Raw genomic sequence first — 23421 nt, 5'->3', positions numbered from 1 at the left:
ATAATATCAACAAAGGTGAATAGTCTGATATGTAATGTCCTTGTAATTGAGCTGAAATTAAGAAAAAAATTATTCTACAATAACAATCAATGTGAATAAAACGAATAATATGTTTCCTTCACAAAATAAGTTATAAGTTATTATTTCAAGAGGAATACAAGATCTCATTTCAATATGCCATTTCTGCATTCCCAAATCCGTACCAGACTTCCAAGTCATAGCTACATATTTCCTTGAAACAGCTAAAGCCAATTGTAAAAATTCAATTTGATGCACAGTTAACCTTAATTTTAAACTAAACATTTCATAATAAAAATAACATTTGGATCTAATAGAAGTTTAACCTTTAATACTTACTCTAAAAATGCTTTAATTTGTATCCAAAATGACTTAACCTTAATACACTGCAGTTGAGTGAGAAAAAGAGCCCATCTCTTTATGACATCTAAAACATAATTCTGGAGAAATTAAATTAAATCATTTTTAATTTTTGAGATGTTAACTATAATTGATGTAAAAAATTATATTGTACTAATCTATATCTTACATTAATAATTTTAGTCATTTATATAACATTCTCCAGTCATCTTGATCTATTTTTCTACCTAAATAATTTTCCCATTTTAATCTTGATTTATGAATATCTAATTTGGGCATTTTCCTTTGAAGAAGTTTATACATTTCTGAAATAAATTTATTAATGCCTCCTTTAGTAAGTAAAATTTATAACTCAGATTGTCTTGGTAATCTTAGACTTTTGATCTAATTTATCAATTAAAAAAGTATTATTTGGAACATTATATTTTTCTTTTCATTATTGAAAAAAAATAAACAGCTTCAAAACAATCTATCATTTTAATTCCCATTTGATTCCATATCTTTAAAAATTGATTATTAACAGTAAAAGGAAGAAGTTAATTTTGATATAGTGTTTTATGTGAGATCTTACCTTTCCCACCTATCTCATAATATATTTTATTCCATAATTCAATTAAATATTTTAGTATAGGTGGGTCTTTATTACCAATTAATAATTTTGATTTCCATTTTTAAATAAATTCTAGTGTAGATTTTTCATCTGTTTTAGTTAATTATATATTATCCTATGTTAAAAATTTATCTAAATCAAACATTCCATTAATAAATTTCAACTGAGCAGCTTTATAATCATTTTGAAAATGTGGAAGTTGTAAACCTCCTAATTCAAATTTCCAAGCTAATTTCTCTAGAGATGCTCTTACGATTTTACCTTTCCACAAAAATCTCCTAATTATTAAATTTAGATTCTTTTAAAATTTTTGAGGTATATTACAAGGAATAAATTGAAAAAGATATTGAATCCTTAGGAAAATATTCATCTTGATACAATTCAGTCTGCCTCCTAAAGTTGCAGGTAAATCACTCCATCTATAAAAATCCTATTTAATTTTATTAAATAGTGGTAAATAATTCAACTTGTATAAATTATCTAAATTTTTATCAATTTTAATATCCAAATATTTAATTCTATTATCTGACCATTTAAATTGGAATTTTTTTTTGCATTCAGTATAATCTCCCTCAGCCAAAGGCATAATTTTACTTTTATCCTAATTAATTTTATAACCTGATATTTCACTATATTCTTTTAATCTCTATACAATGAATGCAAAGAATTTTCAGGGTATGTTAAATAAATCAAAACATCAGGAAATAAAATGATCTTAAATTCATCAGAATTAATTTTAATTCCTTTAATTAATTAATTGTCTTATTAATTGTGCTAAAGGTTCGATAGCTAAAACAAATAAAGTTGGGAACAAAGGACATCCTTGTATAGTTTATCTAGTTAATGAAAAAGCATAAGATATTTGTCCATTTTTCACCATATTATCAGAAGGGTTTTTATATAAAGTTTTAATCCAACTAATAAACACTGATCCAAATCCAAATTTTAATAACACCTTAAATTAAAAAAAAACTCCATTCTAATCATCAAACGTCTTTTCAGCATCTAATGATAAAACTATTGATAAGTCAGATTTCGTCTTTCGGGTCATCTTCGGAGAGAGAGGAAGCAAGACGGTAGGATTGATCACAAGGTAGTCCGCATTTTTTCAATCATACTAATCTCTTTAGTAGTTGGTTTTTTTCACAGCTTGAGCTTTAGATTTTTTCTTAGCCATTGTTAGTAGTAAGGTTTAAAAGAAGTTTTAATATCACTGATTTTTTAAAAAAGTTTTTCCATTCGGGTTTTAATTAATTCTGGCAGGTTAGGCATATTTTCACGTCTCCAACCTATGCCATCACGCCATGCTTTCCCCCCTCCCCGCCGGTAATTTTTTTTAATACCAAGTGGTGAGTGCTTGGAATGTATTGCGACAGATGATAGTGGACGCTCGTACAATACGGATATTCAAAAGATTCTTAGATAGGGACATGGATGTAAAGAAAATAAAGGGTCATAAGGGTATGGTAGGGAGGGATTAGATTGTTGTGGAGAATGTTTACTTAGGTCAGTAGGCTGAAGGACTTTACTGTGCTGTAATGTTCTAATGAACTTACTATAGAGCACCTCTTGTGATCTCAGCCAATAGTCTTTCCAACTTGCTGGAATATCAGGTTATGTACAGACCTTAGAAACCTTGTTTGACCTTGGGAGTGTCTAACTTAAAGAAAACAGTTCACTTGCTCAGCAAAAGGTTGGGGACACTTTCTGCGGTCTGGAATTTATATGGTCCAGCAGCAATCTAGTCCTGTATTATTAGAAACTAATTTAAAAATCAGTAAGCATTCTTATATGAATAAAATACTGACAAAGGATAGTTCTACCTCTTGGCTTATCCATATTACTTTTTCTTTTCCACCCTATCCATGTCATCCACCTCCCCTCCCCCCACCTGATCTACCAATTACAGGCAATTATTGAAATCAAGAATACTGCAAATGCTGGAAATACAAAATAAAAACAGAAATTGCAGGAATTACTCAGTAGGTCAGGATACATCTGTGGGAAGAGAAACCCAGCTATTGTTGCAGGTCAAACCCCCCCCCACCCCCCCATCAATGTGGGATGAAGTCAAAGACATTTGCTAAGGTGCAGGACAGGTGGGGGAAGAGAATGTTGTTGTTTCTGATTAGGTGACAAGTAGATCGGTGTTGTGACATGCAGAGCAGGGAGATGTGCACAGCAGGTTAGGCTGGACACATCCACTTACTCCCAGAGAATAAAAAGGGAAAAATCAAATTAGAATGTAATATTGAGCATAGAAGACTGCAGTATACATGAGGCCTCAGAGTGGGATGAAGAAATGAAGTGGCAGGAAATGGGAAGCTCAGGATCATAGCTGCAGACTGAATGCAGGTGCCCACAATCAGTCATCAATCTGTATTGTTTCTCCAATATATCTGACAGCACATTGTGAACACAACAGCATTCACTACTATAGATTGGAAGAATTGCAAGAGAATCACTGCTGCACCTGGAAAGACTGTAAGGGTGCCTGGATGAAGGGAAGAGATGAAAGGAGAAGGACTGCATTGTTTATGATTGAAAGGAAAAATACCATGAGAATCGTAGTGGTTGGTGGGAATGGAGGAGTGGACCAGAAAGTCATAAAGGATCCCTATGAAATGGTGTAAAGGGAAGAGAGGAGATGACGTACCTAGTGATGGAATCTCTTTGAAGATAACGGAAATGAAGAGAATGGTGCATTGAATGCAAAGATTGGTGGAGTGGACAGTGAGGGTGGGGAGAATTGTATCCTCGTTTGATCCCGAAGGAGAAGGGATGTGAGCTGAAACATAAGAAATTGATTAAATCTGGTCGAGGCCTTTTGGTAGAATGGTAGCCGTCATTCAGACAGACGCTTTAGGGGCGCCTATAGGGAAAGTCTCATCATTAGAGCAAATACGATGGAGATAGAAGAACTGGGATAATAGAACAGAGTCTTTTCATAAGCCAGCAGAAGGAAAAGATAGATTGGAATTTGGGAGGATAGATGCTAGTAGCTAACATGATTTCTGTTCATTCATTTGTAATATTGGCTCAGCTTGTTTGATATTGTATCTCCTGCTTTTTTTAATTTTACCCCCCTCTGGGACATGTCCAGCTTGACTGTTGGGAACATCTATCTGTTTCAGATTTCTCACTCTTACATTCCTGTGACTAAGCTCTTTGTTCCATGTTCTCACTTTCTAACTACTCATATTCACTGATTAAGCAGAAAACCTGTTTTCAGCTCATCCCCATGATCACCCTGTCAGAAACAACCCACACTCCCTGCATCTGAAGTTTATTTTGTCTCCTTTCCAGTTTTGACAAAGGGTCATTAACTTGAAACATTATCTCTCATTCTCTTTCCTTAGATGCTACCTGATCTGCTGAACATTTTCAACATTTTGTGTTTTTGTTACAATAATTGTTTCTCTATATCTGCTCGATAATAGGGTCTAAATGAGCCAATGCATTCTCAGGCTAAATATTGACAAAATGATTTTCAACATGGATTCATTCATCAAAAACATAGTGATGTTCACTCTGTGCAGATGGACAGAATTGCACTGCATTCAAGGAGAGACTTTCAGGGACGTGGCCATGTGGAGAAGCTAAACAGATGTGTCTTGGATGAGCTCTCTATGAAGAGTTTTAAAAAGTCTGTTTAAGAGGTTAAAATTAAGAATTTTTTCACTGTGGATGAACAAAATGAACACTAAGAAGCCAAGATAGCGAAAAACAAAATTGGAAGGGACACCGTCTCAGCTAGGAACGTTGAGTGAAAGCCCGAAAGGGAGTGTCACAAGAGCAGTCTTGGGACTGACTGAGCCTGGCAATGCTGGGGGGAGTTGGCGTGAGAACTGAATAAGATGGAGATTTTGAGCAATCGTTTTATGGACATTGTAACCTCAATGAGAGATATATCAGAGAATGTGACTGAATTTAAAGAGTCAATTGATGATTAAATGGAACAAATGGGCCAAGTGGAAGTGACTTGGTCAAAACGCGAGAAAGCTGAAAGTTTTGGAAGAAGACGCGAAAAAGAAGGACTTGGATAAACAAGCTATGCTGGATAAGATCAACCACATGGAGAATTTCAGCAGATGCAATAATATTCGGATTATTGGTTTGAAGGAAGGGACCAAAGGGAGAGACTCGATGAAATTCTTTGTAATTTGGATCCCACGGAGTGTTGGGAGAAAATAAATCCAATGGAAAATTACAAATAGAAAGGGTTCATCATACGCTTGAACCCAGAGGATCTGACAAACTGTGACCATAATGGGTTCTTGTAAGACATTTGAGCTATTGGAAATGAGAAGTGGTTTTGGGAGTAGCATTTGATTCCTCGAAGCAACACAATGACCCACTTGAGACCAATGGTGGAAAGGTGTTATTCTTTCAAGACTTTAGCCCAATTTGATTTAACAAAGGAAGGAGTTTGACAATGTGAAAAGGCAACTGCGGTCAAAGAATGTAAAATACTCATTGAAACAATGGATGGTGATCAACATTTTGTCAAGACTAAGGAATAAATGGAAGAATTTTTAAGAAGATTATGAAAAAATTAAGGATATTAAATGAAGATTAAGAAGAATGTTTACAATGGGATCAAGTAAAAAGTGTATTTTTTTTAATCGTCTTGTATTTATTGATAAATGTTATGGAAATTTGTACGGTGAGCTTAAGAAAAAGTGAGAACTTATTGAGGGTGGAGCAGGGAAAAAATGTGCTGGGAGAGGAGCAGTTTTGCACGATGGTACTAAAGGGGTTCTTCTTTCTCTGAAAATTCTGCAGAATTTTATCGCAGGCTTCCAGGATATATATATATATATATATATATATATATATAATCTTTAAAGGGGAAAGATCACTATTATTTGAATAATCAAAAAGGTTTTATTGCTGAACAATGTTTGTTTAAAAATTGGTATGGATAGAACATTAAAGTTTATTAGTTTGAATGTTGATGGACTAAGCAGGCCAATGAAAAGTAAAGGGTCTTGGCACACTTAAAAAAAAAACTAAAAGCAGATGTAGTTTTCCTGCAAAATTAAAAAGAGGATGAGTGGGGCAAGTAATATCATCTTCTTTCAGTTCAAAGGCGAGAGGAGTAGCAATTTTAATTAATAAAAATGTACCAGTAATAGTAGAAGATGTTTCCATTGACCAAGTTGAAAGGATTGTGATGGCACATTGTAAAATTTATGCTGAATCCTGCACATTCATGAATATTTGTGCTCCAAATTATGACAATAAAGCCTTTAAGTAGGATTTATTTTTAAAAGCAGCAGAAGGTAGACAAAATAAATTGATCAGGGGGATTTTAATTTCTGTTTAGATCCGATATTGGATAAATTGGTGAGAATGGTAGTGAAGGCAAGGGCTGCAAAAGCAATACTATCATTTATGAAATATTTAAATCTGATTGATATCTTGAGGCAGCTCAACCCCACAGAAAGTGACTACTATTTCTACCTAAGAGTCCATAATTCACATAAAAGGATTGATTCATTTTTAATGCCTGCACAGTTAAAATGCAAAGTGATATAAACGGAATACTTGGCGAGGGTACTGTCAGACCACTCACCATTAACCTTAAGTATTACTATAGTGGAAAAACAAGAATAAAATGACTGATGGTGTCTTAATGCCACATTGTTGAAAAGGACAGACTTCTGTGAGTTTATTAGAGGACAGAACTATTTTGTGAGACAAATCTCTCTTCCACTGATAACAGCTTTTTAATATGGGATACGCTTAAAGCTTATCTGAGAGTGAAAATTATTTCCTATACAAAAAATCTTAAAAGAGAACATAATGTAAAATTGGATGGGTTGGAGAAAGAGATAACAGAATTGGAAAAAGAATATCAGAGAATAAAAACCTGAGATGTAACACATTACAAAAATATTATGATTTAGGAGAATGAGCACGTAACTTCACTAGCCAGGACAAGAACTTAGAAGAGTTATTGAGGAAAATAAATGTAATTAAAACAGAAGCTGATATTTTAATGTACAAACAAAAAGAGATTAATGATATTTTTAAACAATACTGTACAAAACTATATAAATCAGCATTATTAGGAGATGATAAGGAGATGGACTAGCTCATAGTGAATGTTGAGCTTTCAAAATTAGAGGAGAGAGAACAGACAGAGTTAGCCACCCTTTTCACAAGAGAAGAAATTGAAAAGGCTCAACTTTCTACAGGCTAATAAGTCTCTGGGGGAGGATGGTTTCCCACCCAAGTTCTAGAGACTCAGATTCTCCCAGACTCTTTTTCAACTTGTATTATTACCGTGTTGCTGGAAAATAAAACAGGGACCCATTAAAAACCTCATCATATAGACAGACCTACCTCGCTTTTGAATGCTGATTATAAGATATTAGTGAAGGTGTTAGCTACTAGAATTTTTATCTAAATTGAATCATATATTTCTAGTGGAATTTGTTAAAGGAAGACACTCTTCAAATAGTCTGGGTATGCTATTCTATATAATATACATGGCCAAATCAAAATTGAATTCCAGTATAATAGTCTCCCTCAATGCAGAAAAGGAATTTGACTGCATAGAATGGTCTTTTTTATTTAAAATATTGGATAAATTGGTGTAGGGGGAATAGTTATAAATTGGATAAAAAACTCTATCATAAATCACAACTCTATCATAAATCTCAGCAGTTTTCCCTCTGAGTAGATCAAGTAGACAGGGGTGTCACTTGTCCCCAGCGCTGTTCATTCTAGCGATTGAAGCACTGGCAGAGATTATGTGGAGAAATCTGGATAGTAAAGGCTTCAAAGTTGGACAAGAAGAATATAAAATCAGCCTATTTGCTGATAATGTGCTATGATATTTATCTGATCTGGCTGAGTCTCTGGAGAAATTGCAAACAACAATAGAAAAATATGGAAGAGTTTCAATTTATAAAATTAATATGGATAAAAGCAAGATAACGGCATTAACGAATGTTGATTATGAAAGACCATATAGGGGCCCAACTTTAATGATAACTGATACTGTTACAATATAAACAGATGTGACTTCCCCGCATAGATTTTTTTATGGATAGTATAAATGTGAGCTCTGACAGTGTGTGGATTTATATTTTGTAGGAAGGGGGCAGGGGGTTTTAGTTGCTTTTTTTAAAGTTTAATATTGAAGATTTTACTATGTATATTTATAAGAAAAAAAATGAAAAATAAATTTTTTAAAAAGGAGAGACTTTCACATCTTTCCCTCCATCAACCTCCATTTTACATTAAACATGATGTATAGAGCCTTTACTTACTGCTTGATGTTAAACCCATGTTCTTCCTGTGTAACCAGTTCAATCACAAAACTGCATTCAGAGAAGCTTACAAATGATTTTGCCTTCACTTTATTATAATTGGTCAGAGTTCAGCATTTTCTAATATAATCTCTGAATTTGAAGGCTGCTGTAAATATGTAAAATGTTTTATTTGGATGTCAGTGGTGTAGATTTTCTTTATAATTATATTTTACTCTTGCAGGTGTAGTCTGGTGGTTACCTTTCAATGAACTGTTGTACATTCCAACAAAGGAATCACACTCAAAGACAGAAATCAACTGTGAAGACATGTGCACCACTCTATGTAAGGAAGAAAACAGGAAAGGGTTGAGCACAGCTCACAATGGAGTAGTGAGAAGAAAAACATTAGATCCTCTCTGGAATCAGTGCATGTCCGTGGGGCAAAATATAAAAGGATTAGTTTGTTCTGATCTTTGGGACATCTTTCTGGTAAGATTTCTGATGGCTCTAGCTAACCTCCTATATTACAGCAATATTGTTTTGGCCATTGAAGAAAGATTTAGTATACCACCAAGACTAATAGGTTATCTCATCAGTTATGGTGGAATAATTGGATCTCTGTCGGGTTTTACAGCAGGCTGTGTCATCAGACAGTACAACAACAAAACCTTCCTACTCCTGTTACACTCCAGCATCCTCACCTGCTGCACAATGGCAGTGTACTCTTTTGCATCATCTATTCAGGTTGTTGTGCTGTGCATAACCGTCCAAGGATTTTCAACCACTATCGGCCGTACATGCATCACTGATGTGGAACTGAGCAGGATTGGGAGTCAGGCCAGAGGGACACTGATAGGAGCTGGACAGTCAGTGACTGCTGTTGCTCGAGTACTTGCCCCACTGCTTTCTGGACTTGTTCAAGAGGTGAGTGTATCTGGTCCACCAAAACTTGGGGCAGGCTTGGCTTTACTAGCTATCCTGCACATGCTTTTTATTCATTCAAAAATGTCCAAAACATTAGATGCTAAAGCCAAGATCCAGTAAGGAGTCACTGTAGGAATTACCAGATAATGCAACTTGAATGAATATGTAGACCAAAGTATTGTATTTGTACATAACTTATTTTCTGTACTGGATTGCGTGTCTGTTTTGATTTTTTTTTGCCTTTCCTTGTGAGTAAATGTGCAGCTGTATTCACAGGTGAAGATTAGCTCTCTAGAGGATGGCAGCACCATTGCAAAACCATAACTGCTTTTAGCTGACAAATTTAGAAATGAATTTTATTTATGACCCAATGATGTATTTAAATTTTATCTGTTAACACTGCCTATGTATACAAGGTCAAATCACACTTTTTAATTACATCCATGTTAATTTTAAGCGAATCAAAAGATGAATGTATTTTTTTCCACTTGTCTTCAAACTAAACATTCCTGTGGCATCTTGTCATGTCTCAAATTACTTTGTAACCACTGTTACGTACCATAGTTGTGAAGTGTAATTACTCTTGTATTTGTAAACATTCTGCCTCCTTAGCACAATTTTCTTTCTTACTTCCTACCATCCCATTTCCAACATTTTCAGATATTGCTACAACTAATCTTCGTACCCCATCCATCCATATGTGTCTTTTTGATTATACATCTAACCATCTGAAACAGTCCACATTCTGACCCCAATATTGCATCATCCCAAGTACAGATATTTTCATTGTCTATACCACTACTCTTTGAACATTTGATCTCAACCATCAACATTCTCATCCTGTCTTTCTCCATTCTTATTCCATGCCTTATAAACTTCACTTGGTTTTTTGTCAGCAATTCCTTCCAACTTTCTTTCCCTGCTGTAATATGTCCAGAAACCGTCACAATCTTCCCATGTCTTACCACCTACCACATCCTATCCATTAACCACATCATTATCCTAGATAATTAGACACTGTTCAGTGGCCCTTGTTTGCATTTCTATTTCCAACCTTGTGCGCATCTCGCCTATTTGTAGCATTAATCCCATTTAAAAGCTGATTGTTAACACTACATTGTTTAACCTTTTGCCACCAAACTTACTTTTTCAGAAATTCTTCTCCTTCAAGATATTCCTGAAGTACAGTACATTTCCTATTGTCTGAAAACAGTTCCACTGAAATTCTCAAATATCAAAAAAATTTTGCTTGAGACTAGATAATTTTTTTTTTAACCCATCGTGCTCAAGTGGGCTACAGGGAATCAGTTTTACAAAGGAGAAATTTGTCCCCAGGTTACACATTGAAGAAAAGGATAGCACTCATTATTTATAAATTGTCATGTTTTGCCATGAGTTACTGCAACTTTGTGATAAATTGTGACATTCTCAGAATTTGAATTAAATACTGTGCTCTCTTCCCGTTCGCCCACCCACCCGAGCCGCGCTCTTTCTCCGTTCCCCCGAGCTGCTTCCTCTGTCAAATAGCCTTTCATCACTGAAATTCTGCTGGAGGACAATCTATATAACCATTTAATAGTACTGAAACAGGCCAGTTTGACCTGCCAAACATCATCTCCCACCTAGTCCCACTGACCTGCATTTGACCCATATCCCTCCACACCTCTCCCGTCTATATACCTATCCATGAATATTAACGTCGATCTCGCTTCTCCTACCACTGCCGGAAGTTCATTTCATACCCCCACCACCCTCTATGTGAAGACATTTCCCCTCATTTCCCTTAAACTTTTCCCCTATTCCTCTCAATCCATGCCCTCTTGTTTGAATTTCCCCCACTCTCAGTAGAAAAAGCCTATCCACATTGACTCTATCTGTCCCCCTTATAATTTTGAATACCTCTATCAAATCACCCCTTAACCCTCTACACTCCAGAGAATAAAGTTCCAACCTGCTCAACCTTTCCCTGTAATTCAAACCCTGAAACCCCAACAACATTGTCGTAAACCTCCTCTGCACTCTCTCTATACTGTTTATATCATTCCTGTAATTCGGCAACCAAAACTGCACACAGTATTCCAAATTTGGCCTCACAATTCTGAATCAATTTCAACATAGCATCCCAACTCCTATATTTTATACTCTGATTTATGAAAGCCAACATACTAAATGCCTTCTTCACCACCCTATCCACATGTGATTCAACTTTCAGAGAATTATGTACCATGACTCCTAAATCCCTTTGTTCTACTGCACTCCTCAATTGTCTACCATTTAACATGTATGACCTTTTCTGATTAGTCCTAACAAAATGTAGCACCTCACATTTATCAGTATTAAACTCCATCTGCCATCTTTCAGTCAACTCTTCTAATTGTCTTATATTGCCCTGTAAGCTTTGATAATCTTCCTCACTGTCCACAACAATGCCAACCTTTGTATCATCTGCAAATTTACTAATCCAATTTGCCACCCTATCATCTAGGCTGTTAATATACATGACAAACAGCGGTGGACCCAGTACCAATCCCTGAGGCATTCCACTCGACACCGGCCTCCAAGTCAACAAACAATTTTCCACCACTACTCTCTGGCATCTCCCATCTAACCATTGTTGAATCCATCTCACTACTTAATCATTAATACCTAATGCTTCCAGCTTCCTTACTAACCTCTTATGGGGAACATTATCAAACCCTTACTAAAGTCCAAATAGACAACATCCACCGCCTTCCTCTCATCAACCTTTTTAGTAACCTCCTCGAAAAAAATCTATAAGATTTGTTAGACATGATCTACCATGTACAAAACCATACTGACTACTCCAAATCAATCCTTGCCTTTCCAAGTAGTTGTATATACCATCTCTAAGAACACTTTCCATTAATTTTCCCACCACCGACGTCAGACTTTCAGTGTGAACACCCCCACTAACCTCCCTCAGGGTTCTAGGGAACATTTTGTCAGGTGCTGGAGATTTATCCACCTTGATCTTTTTCAATCTAGCCAACACCACCCCCTCATCAATTCTTATATTATCCATGACCTCCCTACCATATTTCTTCATTTCATCTGGCTCAATATTATTTTCCTTAGTGAGTACTGAAGAAAAAAAAGTTTAAAATTTCACCCATCTTCTCTGGCTTCTCACAGAGCCTACCCCCCTCATCTTCAAGGGGCCTGAAGTGCCAGTTAATGAGGTAGACAAAGGCGGTGTAGTCAAACAATAATCATGGCTTTTATTAGCAGAAACTAATGGTACAATAATGAAAGACAATGGGTGCATACATAGTTATACCCAAGGGGAGTGTCTTTAATGGTAGAGATAATACACGGCCAATGTCAGTAAAGCAGGGTTCGGCAAGTGGAAGACTGACAGCTCAGCATAGATTCACCATAGGGGCCAATTTTATCCTTCACTATTCTTTTACTTTTAATGTACTTATAGAAACACTTTAATTTTATTTTTACTTTTCATGCCAAAGCAGCTTCATATCTCCTTTTAGCCATTCTAATTTCCTTAAATGTTTTTTTTACTCTCCGTATATTCCTCAAGCAGTTCATCCCTTCCTTGCTGTTTATCCCTGTTGTACACATCCTTCTTTCTCTGAACCAAGTTCCCAATATCTTTTGAAAACCAAGGCTTCCTACAGTTTCTAACCTTTCCTTTAATCCTCACGGGGACATACCAACTCTGTACTCTCAGAACTTCTCCTTTGAATATCCTCCATTTATCAGCTACATTCTTCCCTGAAAATAACATCGCAATCCACATCCTCCAAATCTTTTCTCATCCCCTCAAAATTTTCTTTCTTTCAATCAAGAATCTCAACCTTTGGCCCAACTCTATTCTTTTCCATTACTAGCCTAAAACTAATAATATTGTGATAACTGGACCAAAAGTGTTCCCCAACACAACCACCTGACCTACCTTGTTCCCTAATAGGAGATCCAATACTGCCCCCTCTAGTCGGTTCTTCTACATATTGATTCAGAAAACTTTCCTGAACACACTTAACAAACTCTACCCCATTGAGTCCTCTTACTGTATAAGTGGCCCAGTTAATGTTTGGAAAGTTGAAATCTCCCACAACTACCACCTTATGTTTATTATACATATACACAATCTCCTTACAAATTTGCTCCTCTTATTCCCGTAGCCCATCGGTGGTCTATAATACACTCCCATTAATGTATTAATTCCACCCAAATAGCCTCACTGGACAATCCTAACAAACCATCCTACCACAGCACTGCTGTAATGTTCTCTCTAATAAGCAATGCAACTCTTCTACTTTTTATTCCCCCCCCCCCCCCCCGTTCTATCATGCCTAAAACAACAGAATACTGGAATATTTAACTGCCAGACATTCCCTTCCTGCAACCAAGTTTCACTGATGGCCACAATATCATATTTTGCCATGTGGACATCCATGACCTAAGCTCATCTTCCTTATTTACTATGATCCTTGCATTAAAATATATGCACTTGAGAGACTGTCCTTTTTTTTACCAACTACCTTTACCTTCCTTCCTTCATTATTTTCATTCATTTCCCTCCATTCTTTCCAGTCTAGGTGTTCTTCGTCCCTACTCTCCGTACTCTCATTCTGATTCCCACCACCCCCCCCACCCCGGCCGCCAAACTTGTTTAAACCCTCCCCAACAGCTCTAGCAAACCTGGCCACCAGTACATCGATCCCCCTCCAGTTCGACTGCAGCCCATCCCTTATGTACTGCTGTGACTTGCCCCTGAAGAGATCCCAATGATCCCTGGGATTGAACATGCAATCTCTTACTACTTACAGGTGAAGTGAGGACTTGGGTTCCCAGGCAGGAGCAGGGACTTTGGGCTCGCAGGCGGGATTGGCAACAGCGGACACGTATTCTGCTGATGCTACTGGGATGCTTATAGAAATTTCTCAATTATCTGAAAAATCCATTTAACTGGTATAGGTTAGGTCCCAAGGATTTTGGATAATCGGAAATGTACTGTACAGGTATTTACTTTTTCCAATTCCTCATTTGCTCTATCTTTTGAGGCCTGTAGAGTATTTGAGGAATGTGCTTGTGGGAGGTTTCCTTAAATTAGAGCTGCTATATCAATGTTTATCAGTGTATTCTTTTTGTCATACTGAACATGGAAGATAGAGTGTTTGCTCATGTGACAGTAACATTGATTATAATATAAACCTCAAACTTATTTTCTTTTAGTTTTAGCAAATTAGTTCATAAATCTAGAAACCAGTTTAATTTGCACTATTTTGTGAATATGATCACGCTAATGTGTATAGTCAAAAATTGCTGGTTAACATTAACTCATTGCTAAGTACTTCATAGAATATTCGAAAATTGCTGAGTTTAGTTCACCTTCCATAAGAACCTTGGCTATCATGTCCTGCATATATATCCCCCTTTCCTCTAATTGTTTCTAACAAATTCTCGATTAGATTAATACCTCATCTATAATTGGGAATGATTGGCATGGTCCCATGCTCGTCTGTGAACAAAATTTCTCACTGCCTTCCAAATCACTTACAGCAACATGCAATTTAATGTTGTCTAAGCTGTATCAGCTCAATGTTCTCTGGTGAAACATAATGGTTGTACTTATGAAGTGGTCATAAGCATTGTGGTAATGCATTAAACATGTTTTGTTCCAAATTGTACACCTTGCAAAACTGCAAAGGGAGTTGTACTCAGTCCTAGCAAATGAAATGCAATCAATTGTGCAACACCTTACTAGTGACTATTTTCTCAGACAGTGGCAACACTCAGACATTCCATTCCTGTCACTTTAACCATTATGAATGGAGCATGAAACTCGAGATATATTTTGCAAGGCAAATCCATGAAATTTCATGTTGCCATTCTTAATTGATAACCCAGTATAATTAATTCTAACCCCCCCCCCCTCCCCACAAGAGCTTAATATTTGGGACAGTGAAATGGGATACTTCTCTTTGTTGGTTGTGTTTTAATTTTTTGTTGCTTTTGTGTTTTTGCATTATGTTAACTATGCCACCCTTTGTAGACTTCCTGAGGAAGACTTGATCCCACTGCATTTCTGTGGCTTCTGGTTTATATGATGAGACCAGTGTGAAAGCTGGAGTCTCTTCCACAGGTGGGGCAGAAAGTGCTTGTAAGGGTAGATCGATAAGCAATCTGCTTGGTAGAGTGTTCTACCATTATAAACTAGGCATCTGTTCCCAGCATCATTCTGAATTTTATTAAGTCATGAATAGGGAAATGTTAGAATATTTCAAAGACTTTGACATTATCCTTTGTTTCCCAATTCACAAGAAATCGATTGCTGAGAACAGAACTCAGAATGGAGGCTGGTATTGCAAATGATCTGACCTATGCATTGAAACTAATTGAAAACATTGGTTTGATTATTCTTTCAATGACTAGGCCAGTGCCAGTTTTATTTGAGGATTTTGCAGATATTCGTGGTAGTTCCCTTATGTGTTGAAGTGACACTGGTTGGTAGTCCTACATCGCTGAAGCATTCAGGTGGATGGAGAGTACTGCTATTCTGTAGGCCATCAACTTTGCAGTCTTCAAACTCCTCTTTCCTTAGTCACCCAAAAGCTGCCTTGTTGCATTGAAGGTGATGGTGAATTTAATTATTGATGTCTAACTTCACCAAAGAGTGCCTCATGAGATATCAAAATATATTCATGAGTTTTATCTTGGACTTGAGTGGAGTACTACTATGTTGAGGAGAAACTTTGTTCTGTGGATTTAAGTCCTGTCTGTTTCCTCCTCCCAAACCTGTGCTGGTTGGGACGTTAATCAGTTTCTGTAACTTTTAGGTTGGTGCAAAAAGAATCAGTATGGAGTTGACAGTCATGTGAGATCACTTGACTGAACATAATTACTAAGTACTTTTGACAGTTTATACCCAAAGATAGAGAAGCAAAAATTGAAATGTGGACTGTCACTATAGCCACACAGAGATTTAATGATAAAAATTACAATGCACAAAAATAGCTTAATTATACTTTAAATACAAAGCAGTTTAATTAAGGTTTAAAATCTAATTATGTCAACTATTCCAAATATTCCTACAATTAAAGTGACATTTTTATCACTTTCACAGCATTATTTCAAACAGGAAGCAGCATCATGAGCATCTATTCAATTTTTGCCATCACAAGTCTTCTCACAAATATTGCAATTATATCATGGCAGCACAGTTAGTGTAACAATTAGTGCAATGCTATTACAGCACCAGCGATCCTGGATCAAATCTGCCGCTGTCTTTAAAGAGTTTGTTCATTCTCCTCTCATTTGCATGGGTTTCCTCCTACCTTTCAGTATAGGGTTGAAGGTTAATTGGGGTGGCACGGGCTCATGGGCCCGTTACTGTGTTGTATGTCTAAATTTAAAAATTTAATCTAAGAGGAAAACTTGTGTTGATTACTTGGGGATTCACATCAGGCCAAACTCAGAGGGAACTACATTATTTGGACCTAGCGGAAGCAAACAGCGAGAGGAGAGGGGAAAAGTACAAGGGAAGGGATAGTCAGTGCAACTGAAGGGTAAAGAGGGTTTTGTCTGGGATCATGGAAGAGCAAAGAGAATGGGGAAGAGAATTACAAAAGCAAGTAATTTCCCAAAATGCCTGTGCGGCAGAAAGTAGAGGAGCACGATGGGTCACGAGTCAAAAATAGGAGTTCAATCCAATTAGAACAAAAACTAACAAATCAACTTCCGAATTTTATGAAATAGCAAAGAATAGATATTTGGCAGTGTGCATGATCTGCTATTCTTTGGCATTGGCAAGTAACTAAACTATAGCTTGGTTTCATTAATTGAAAATGGAAGCTATAAGGATTGCAAAGAACTTCTATTTCAGGGAGTGGGGGGGTCTTTGAATGAGAATTAGTGTTGCAATGCAGAGACATAGTTTGGCATGGAGGAGCAGGAAGTAGCTACGATTCTGACTGGGAAATGAATGATTAATCAATGTGGGTAATTTCTAAATAGTTTAGATTATATGACACTTCATGTGCTAGTGCCTGAATGGTAAAAACAAAGGATCAGGCTGACTTGACAATGATTAGAATCCATGAGCAGACTGCATTTGCTTAACTGATAAAAATTCTTTGAAACTTGAACAGAATCTCAACAGTAGCATCACTTTGGTTTTCTCAGCAAAGGATCATCGATTTCAGTATCTTCCTCATGGGAATCTTCTGCCAGCCAACCATCTGGTGGAATTTCAACAAATCCTTGACGGCTTCTTCTGGTTTCAGAATCCTGAGGATCCATTTGACTAAACCTTACCCTTGGCATCGGTGCGTGACGTCTTCCACCTTCGCGTCGATCAGGTTTTGGCCAATTATTCCTACTCTTTTCCTCTTCAACCTCATTCGTCCACTGCATTCTGTTTAGACTTTGACTTGGGTGTGGGCCTCTCCTGGACTGTGACAAGTTCCCTAGCTGCAAAGTCTCTGTTTCAGAATTGATATCTTCTCCCACTGAAGATCAAAATAATAGCATAAAATTACCAAATCAAACAAGGAACCTTATCCTTGCATTGTTGAAGGAAAACTAGGGAATTATTTACAAATTAATTCTGTTTTTTGACACTACACATAATATATCTAAAGCTTTAAGCAAAGAGTGCTGCTGATCTCTGTCAAAGTCATGCTTTTAACAAATCTTCTAGCTGGAAGTTGCAAGCAGTGCAAGAGGATTCTTATTAGTGAGGAGAGATCAAAAATAGCCTTTGCTGGAAAAAATTGTTTAAAATTACTGAAAATAAAACTTGTTGGAAAGTGTGTTAAATGGCCTCATTAAATTAAATTACCAAATTTTTACCCCAGCCAAGATACTGAACACATACAGTGTATTGTATTTCAGCTAATTTATCTGGCAAGGTACTGTAAACTTTTTATTTGTAAGTAGGGAAAGTTCACATTAAAATAAAGTTCAGTACACATATAAGCCAGTAACAAAGGCATTTATTATGACTATCAAGACATATGTATTATAGGTTATATATGTACTGTGACATTATACACATGGCAGTGCAATTGCTTTGACAAGAGATATGAGATACACATGTTGCATTCGCTACATCCAGTTATGTCCACTGCATCCCGTTCTCTGATCAGGATTTCTGAACTCTATAATAACCTTATGGGACTGCGGCCAGACATTGCCTGAATGAACGTCATGTGCTGCATGCTACAAATAATTTGTTGCAATAAAGATATTTACCTGTGAAGCTAATATTGGTCTTTGGAGCTCTGGAAGAAATTCTGGTATTTTGAGGCAGTGAAAATGGACGATTCTTTCCCGCACCAAACTGGAAAACAGAGTGAGATATGCAAGTTACTACAACCCAACAGCCTTGTGGAATCATTTCACGTTTAGAGGAACAATTGGTTGACATTGCCCCTCATTGTTTTCTGTGTTGATTACACTGAGCAATTTGCCTTTTGTGAGAATGATAGTTTTAAATACTGCTTTTTCTTATAGCATAACTATAAATACATACAATAATAAATACATACAATGTAATAAACATACAAAACCATACAATTAAGATTACTGATATTTGTTAAACTACACAATATTTCATATCCAGTTACTAGGATTTATGATCACTATTGTACTTACTTGGAAATTACGTCAAATAATTTCCAAAGTAGTTTCTAACTACCTAAGTTTGACCACCATTTTGTGTTTTGCCAGATGAACAAACATTTATAGCGTTTTCAGGGACACACCTGACGGGCTCTGGTTGTTTTCCGCATACTTTCTCGTAGGCTCCCGTGTCGCCGGATTAAAATTTCCTTAACCTGATTCTCAGTTGTCTCCTTTGGCAGACTATGCCTGTTGTATGATGGTGTCTGTAATTTTAAAAAAAATGTCATGATACATCCCCAAGATTTCAAGTCTGCATTATTTTCTTGTTACAAGCATGGGATGGTGGGTCGAATGCACATGAAAAATGATCCAACTTGAGCCCACAACACCTTATTAGCCAGAAAGGCACAGCAGCTATTACATTTTCTAAGGAGGATGAGTTGTCCAAGGCTTCTTTTCCCCTATCCTGACACACTTCAACAGGGGTGTCCTGTCTAGATGCATTATTTTGTGGTATGGAAGATGTAAGGTGTCAGATTGCAAGATCTGTAAAAAGATTGTAAAAATTGCTGAGAAGATTATTGGAGTCTCCCTCCTTTCTATTTATGACATTTACTTCATTCATTGACCACAAAGGATACAAAGCATTGTTGAGGATCCCTACCATCCATCTTACAACCTCTGACCTACTTCCATTGAGACGGTGGTACAGGAACATCAGGATGGGGAAAGGTTTTTTCCCTCCAGCTAAGAGGCAAATGTATAATCTTTGTTCCTATTGAAATTCTTTAATGTAAATTTTATTTTATTAACGTTGAATTATAATCTTATGTGTGAATACACCATGGGCTGCAGAAACTTGTTTGGTTGTATGCAAGTATAGTCAAATGAAAATAAACTAGAAATTAAACTTGAATTAATTTGCTCATGGCAGACTGCATGCGCTTGGCAGTCTGAGATGTATTCAGAAAACATTAGCATTGTTTGAGACAAATAGCATAAAGGATTAAATCAGTCACTGTGATGTTACATTCAGGGCAAAAGACAGAAATTCCAAGCTAAGAAATATTTTATCCCTTAAGTTGATATCTTTTCTAGAAAGTAAATGACAATTATGAGAATACATTATTTCAAACATCAGCAGTAACATTTATAGTCTTTAATATACACAAATGCATCTCATGTTGTGAATTACTACAGTTGAAAAACCATTATTCTAGCAAATGGACTTTTATTAGCTACTAATGATAGATAAATTGATTAAGTTCAGGGTCTCTGGTGATCACTTCCAGGTGAAATGAAAGGAGCAACTTCCGAGCAAAACATGTTACGATATAAGAAGAGTTACCTAATGTTTAGCAGCCACAGCAGACTATTAAACTTACCCTCTGTCTAGTCCGATACATATTTTTAGTTAAGATTTCTTTCATATTCTTCAGTTCTTCAGGGGAGAGACTTTTAACTTTAGGTTTTCGACTCCTGGAAATTCAGATCAAATAAAAAACAAATCAGATTGTGATCCATTTGAAATCAAATATTTTAAAAAATGCAGCTGTCAAAGCCTCATTCAAAACAAATGTTACACAAACTACCAAACAATTCAAGGACAGATAAAAAAATTTTAAAAACAGAATAGTCATAGTGTGGAAACAGGACCTTCAGCCACCTTGACCAAAATATCCCACCCACATCCATTTCCCTGCCTGCCCATTCTATCCATGTATCCATCCAAGTGTTTCTTAAACATTCAAATAGTACCTGCCTCAACTACCTCTTCTGGTAGCTTTTTTCATGCACATAGTACTGTAACAAGTTATCCCTGAAGTTCCTATTAAATCTCCCCCTCTTCCATCTTAAATCAGTCTTTGCTCAGTTGCAGTGATTGAGAATGCAAGAGACTAGAGATATTCCCTTTGCATTTATTATTCTTACAAATAAAAGCCTATGACAAGCAAAGGGTGTGAGTGAAAGCTGAATGAAAACTAAGAAAAAATTTCATCATAAAAAAGATATATATCCTAATTTTAAATGATTTGAAAATCATATTCCATTCTGCACTCCAAATTCACTATCATTAAAATTCAAACTCAGTTAATTTGCTGCATAGACCCAAAATCTGTTTTAAAGCAATGCATTACTTGCAGCTCATTTCCTCCCACATTAGGTCTGCACTGAAATGAATGCCATTGGAAAACCCCATCAAATTTCCAAAACATATTTGACCAGCCAATCCTAATAATTATTTTGTTTATTGTAGTTACAACACTTGACCACACATTTTTAACTCCTGATTTAAGTGTAAAATATTTTACTTACAGCAGAGAAGCAGATGATGACACCTGACTGAGTTGACCAGATTCAGCCATTTCAATGGCCTGTTTCAGTTCCAGCTTCTTATAAAGAGCAACAATACTATTCTTTGGTTCATTGCCCCGAATCAAAAGCTTTGCCAAATAACTGTGATCAAACTTCCTGGCTCTAAAAGTAAAGGCCAATATCAAGTGCATTACTGTCTGCATGAAATACAATGTTACATTATTTTATACTAGACTGATGTACAGGGCATCTCACATTCCTTTCTCCTCTTAAAGAAATGTGAAACCAGGAAACTAATCAGTAAACATTACTCCTGGCTCACTGCATCGGTGCAGTATATGTATGATCACCTGTGTTTTGTGCTAGCTTGCACATGGTGCTATAAGAACATTCAATAAACCAGATACATCTCAGAACTCTCAGGCGTTTCCCATTGTGGACCATGAGCTCAAAAAATTGTATGCACCACCCTGTTGAGGACAGGGTAGAAAAACAATTTGAAACAATCTAAAGAAAATTACATTGAGTAACTATATACTCCTCTCACATTAATCTCAATAAGAGCAGTTGAAACAGGACTGGAGTTTAGACTCAGACAAAAAAAAATACTTTATGAATTGAAAAAATATGAAATTGCAGATGCTAGAAATCAGAAACAAAAACATTAAATGCTGGAAATACTCAGCAGATAAGATGTCATCTGTGGACACACAACATAGAAGGGCTCAGGTCATAATCATCCAGAGAATGTTGAATCTGATAGCACTTTACAATTACATTTCAATTTGAACAAATGTGGAACTAAATTGGATGAAACATCCCTGCACATGTCCCAATCTTCCAGTCTTAAACAGAAAACCCAACAGATCTGAACCAAAGTAGAACCAAATGGTTAAGCCATGCAAGGCATGTCTCTTTTAAGGCTTGGCCAACAAGCCTTCCCCTGAGCTAGAGATTGATGACACTCCACAAAAGGGTAAAGCCTAGTTTACCTGAATGTAGAATATCACATCAAAGAAAAGTCAGTTGAAACAAATCAAATTAACAAGGCACAGGCTACAAAATGAATATTGTTCAGATTCCACAAGATTCTCAGGTACATAATAAAATAGGATGTGGGAAATATTACAGAGATGTAGAGTTCCAAGAATAAATTTTCAAACAGTAAAAAAGAGTCTCTAAAAAAGTTAATGTAAGCCACTTTATTTCAGCTTGAATAAATTCAACTTCCAGTCAATTGGCTACACTTGCAAAATTGTGTCTTTAGAACAGAGAACATTACAGTACAGGCCCTTCGCCCTCACTGTTGTGCTGACCCATATATCCCTTAAAATAAACACTAAACCCACCCTACCTGTAACTCTCTATTTTTCCTTCATCCATGTGCCTGTCGAAGAGTCTCTTTAATGCTTCAGTCTCTACCACCATCCCAAGCACCCACAACTCAGTGTAAAAAAAAACTTACTCCTGATGTCTCACCCAAAATTAAAATATTTTTATTTTTTCTTTAAGTATTGTCCTACAATTTGAAAATACATCATTTGTGTTGTATTTGCTCATTTGTACATTGTACTATACATGTGTGCAGTCTGGAAAGCACTTTGAAGAAACCAGCTTCAAGTACACCAGAGACTACGAACCCAAACGAGCAGATGTATCAAATCCACATTCAACATTCTAAGACCATCATTAACCAAGTCTTAATGGCATCAGCCACAAGATAAATTACAACTGCAAAGCAGATTATTAGTTGAATATACAGTAACTGTAGATCAACATCCTGACTCCACAAAGGCTTTCCATCAATAACAAGGCATTCATGATTGACATTCTCAGGAAAAGCAGGCCACAGGTTCTCCCCTACTTACAATGGTCTGACTTATGGTTTTTCAAAGTTACGATGGTTCAAATCTGTACTTTCAATTTCAAATTCCAATTTGTTCCCATGCTTGGCGGTACGCTACTCTTGCAATGCTGACTCAACCATGCTCAGTCTCTGTAGCACCAATAAAGTTCACAGCAAAGAAACTGGATGAGATGCTTGCTACTATCAATAGTGGTGTATGGATGTTAGAAGAAATGGATGTCAATTACAAGAGATTTGCAAGAGCTAACTGGCAGATACAGAATGCTCTTGCTTGCTACAGAGAAATTTACAAGGAAAAGAAGAAACAATCTGACTAGTCCAAAATTGATAGCTTCCTGAAGACTGTGCCTTTTAAACCATCAACAAGTGTCAATGCCCCAGTGCCTTCAACAAGTGTTGATGATGCAGTGCGTTCTACAAGCTGTTCTCAAGCGTCATCAAAAGAGATTGAAATT

At 36.4% G+C, this 23421-nt stretch overlaps 2 protein-coding genes across 8 annotated transcripts in view; one reads left to right on the top strand and one right to left on the bottom strand.

The window, feature by feature from the left end:
• mfsd9 (major facilitator superfamily domain containing 9) overlaps positions 1-23421 on the top strand; it is a 182071-nt gene that overhangs the window by 69337 nt on the left and 89313 nt on the right. For 2 of the 5 annotated variants that reach the window (XM_069891095.1, XM_069891098.1), the window contains exon 6: positions 8495-9177. In XM_069891095.1, coding sequence (XP_069747196.1) covers positions 8495-9177 — 683 coding nt within the window. Of the gene's footprint in view, positions 1-8494; positions 14842-19419; positions 19626-23421 lie in introns of those variants that run through there. The other 3 variants (XM_069891097.1, XM_069891099.1, XM_069891096.1) reach the window with 3 other exon arrangements.
• Positions 16116-23421, bottom strand: part of LOC138739306 (sodium/hydrogen exchanger 2-like) — a 74484-nt gene continuing 67178 nt past the window's right edge. For 2 of the 3 annotated variants that reach the window (XM_069891092.1, XM_069891093.1), the window contains exons 8-12: positions 21100-21261; positions 20169-20262; positions 18924-19046; positions 18412-18499; positions 16116-17666 (exon numbers count right to left, since the gene is read on the bottom strand). In XM_069891092.1, coding sequence (XP_069747193.1) covers positions 17323-17666; positions 18412-18499; positions 18924-19046; positions 20169-20262; positions 21100-21261 — 811 coding nt within the window. In that variant the 3' untranslated portion in view covers positions 16116-17322. The other variant, XM_069891094.1, reaches the window with a different exon arrangement.

The sequence above is a fragment of the Narcine bancroftii genome, chromosome 7, assembly GCF_036971445.1.
Source record: "Narcine bancroftii isolate sNarBan1 chromosome 7, sNarBan1.hap1, whole genome shotgun sequence".
NCBI classification, from domain to species: domain Eukaryota; kingdom Metazoa; phylum Chordata; class Chondrichthyes; order Torpediniformes; family Narcinidae; genus Narcine; species Narcine bancroftii.
This window is presented reverse-complemented; position numbering and strand designations above follow the sequence as displayed.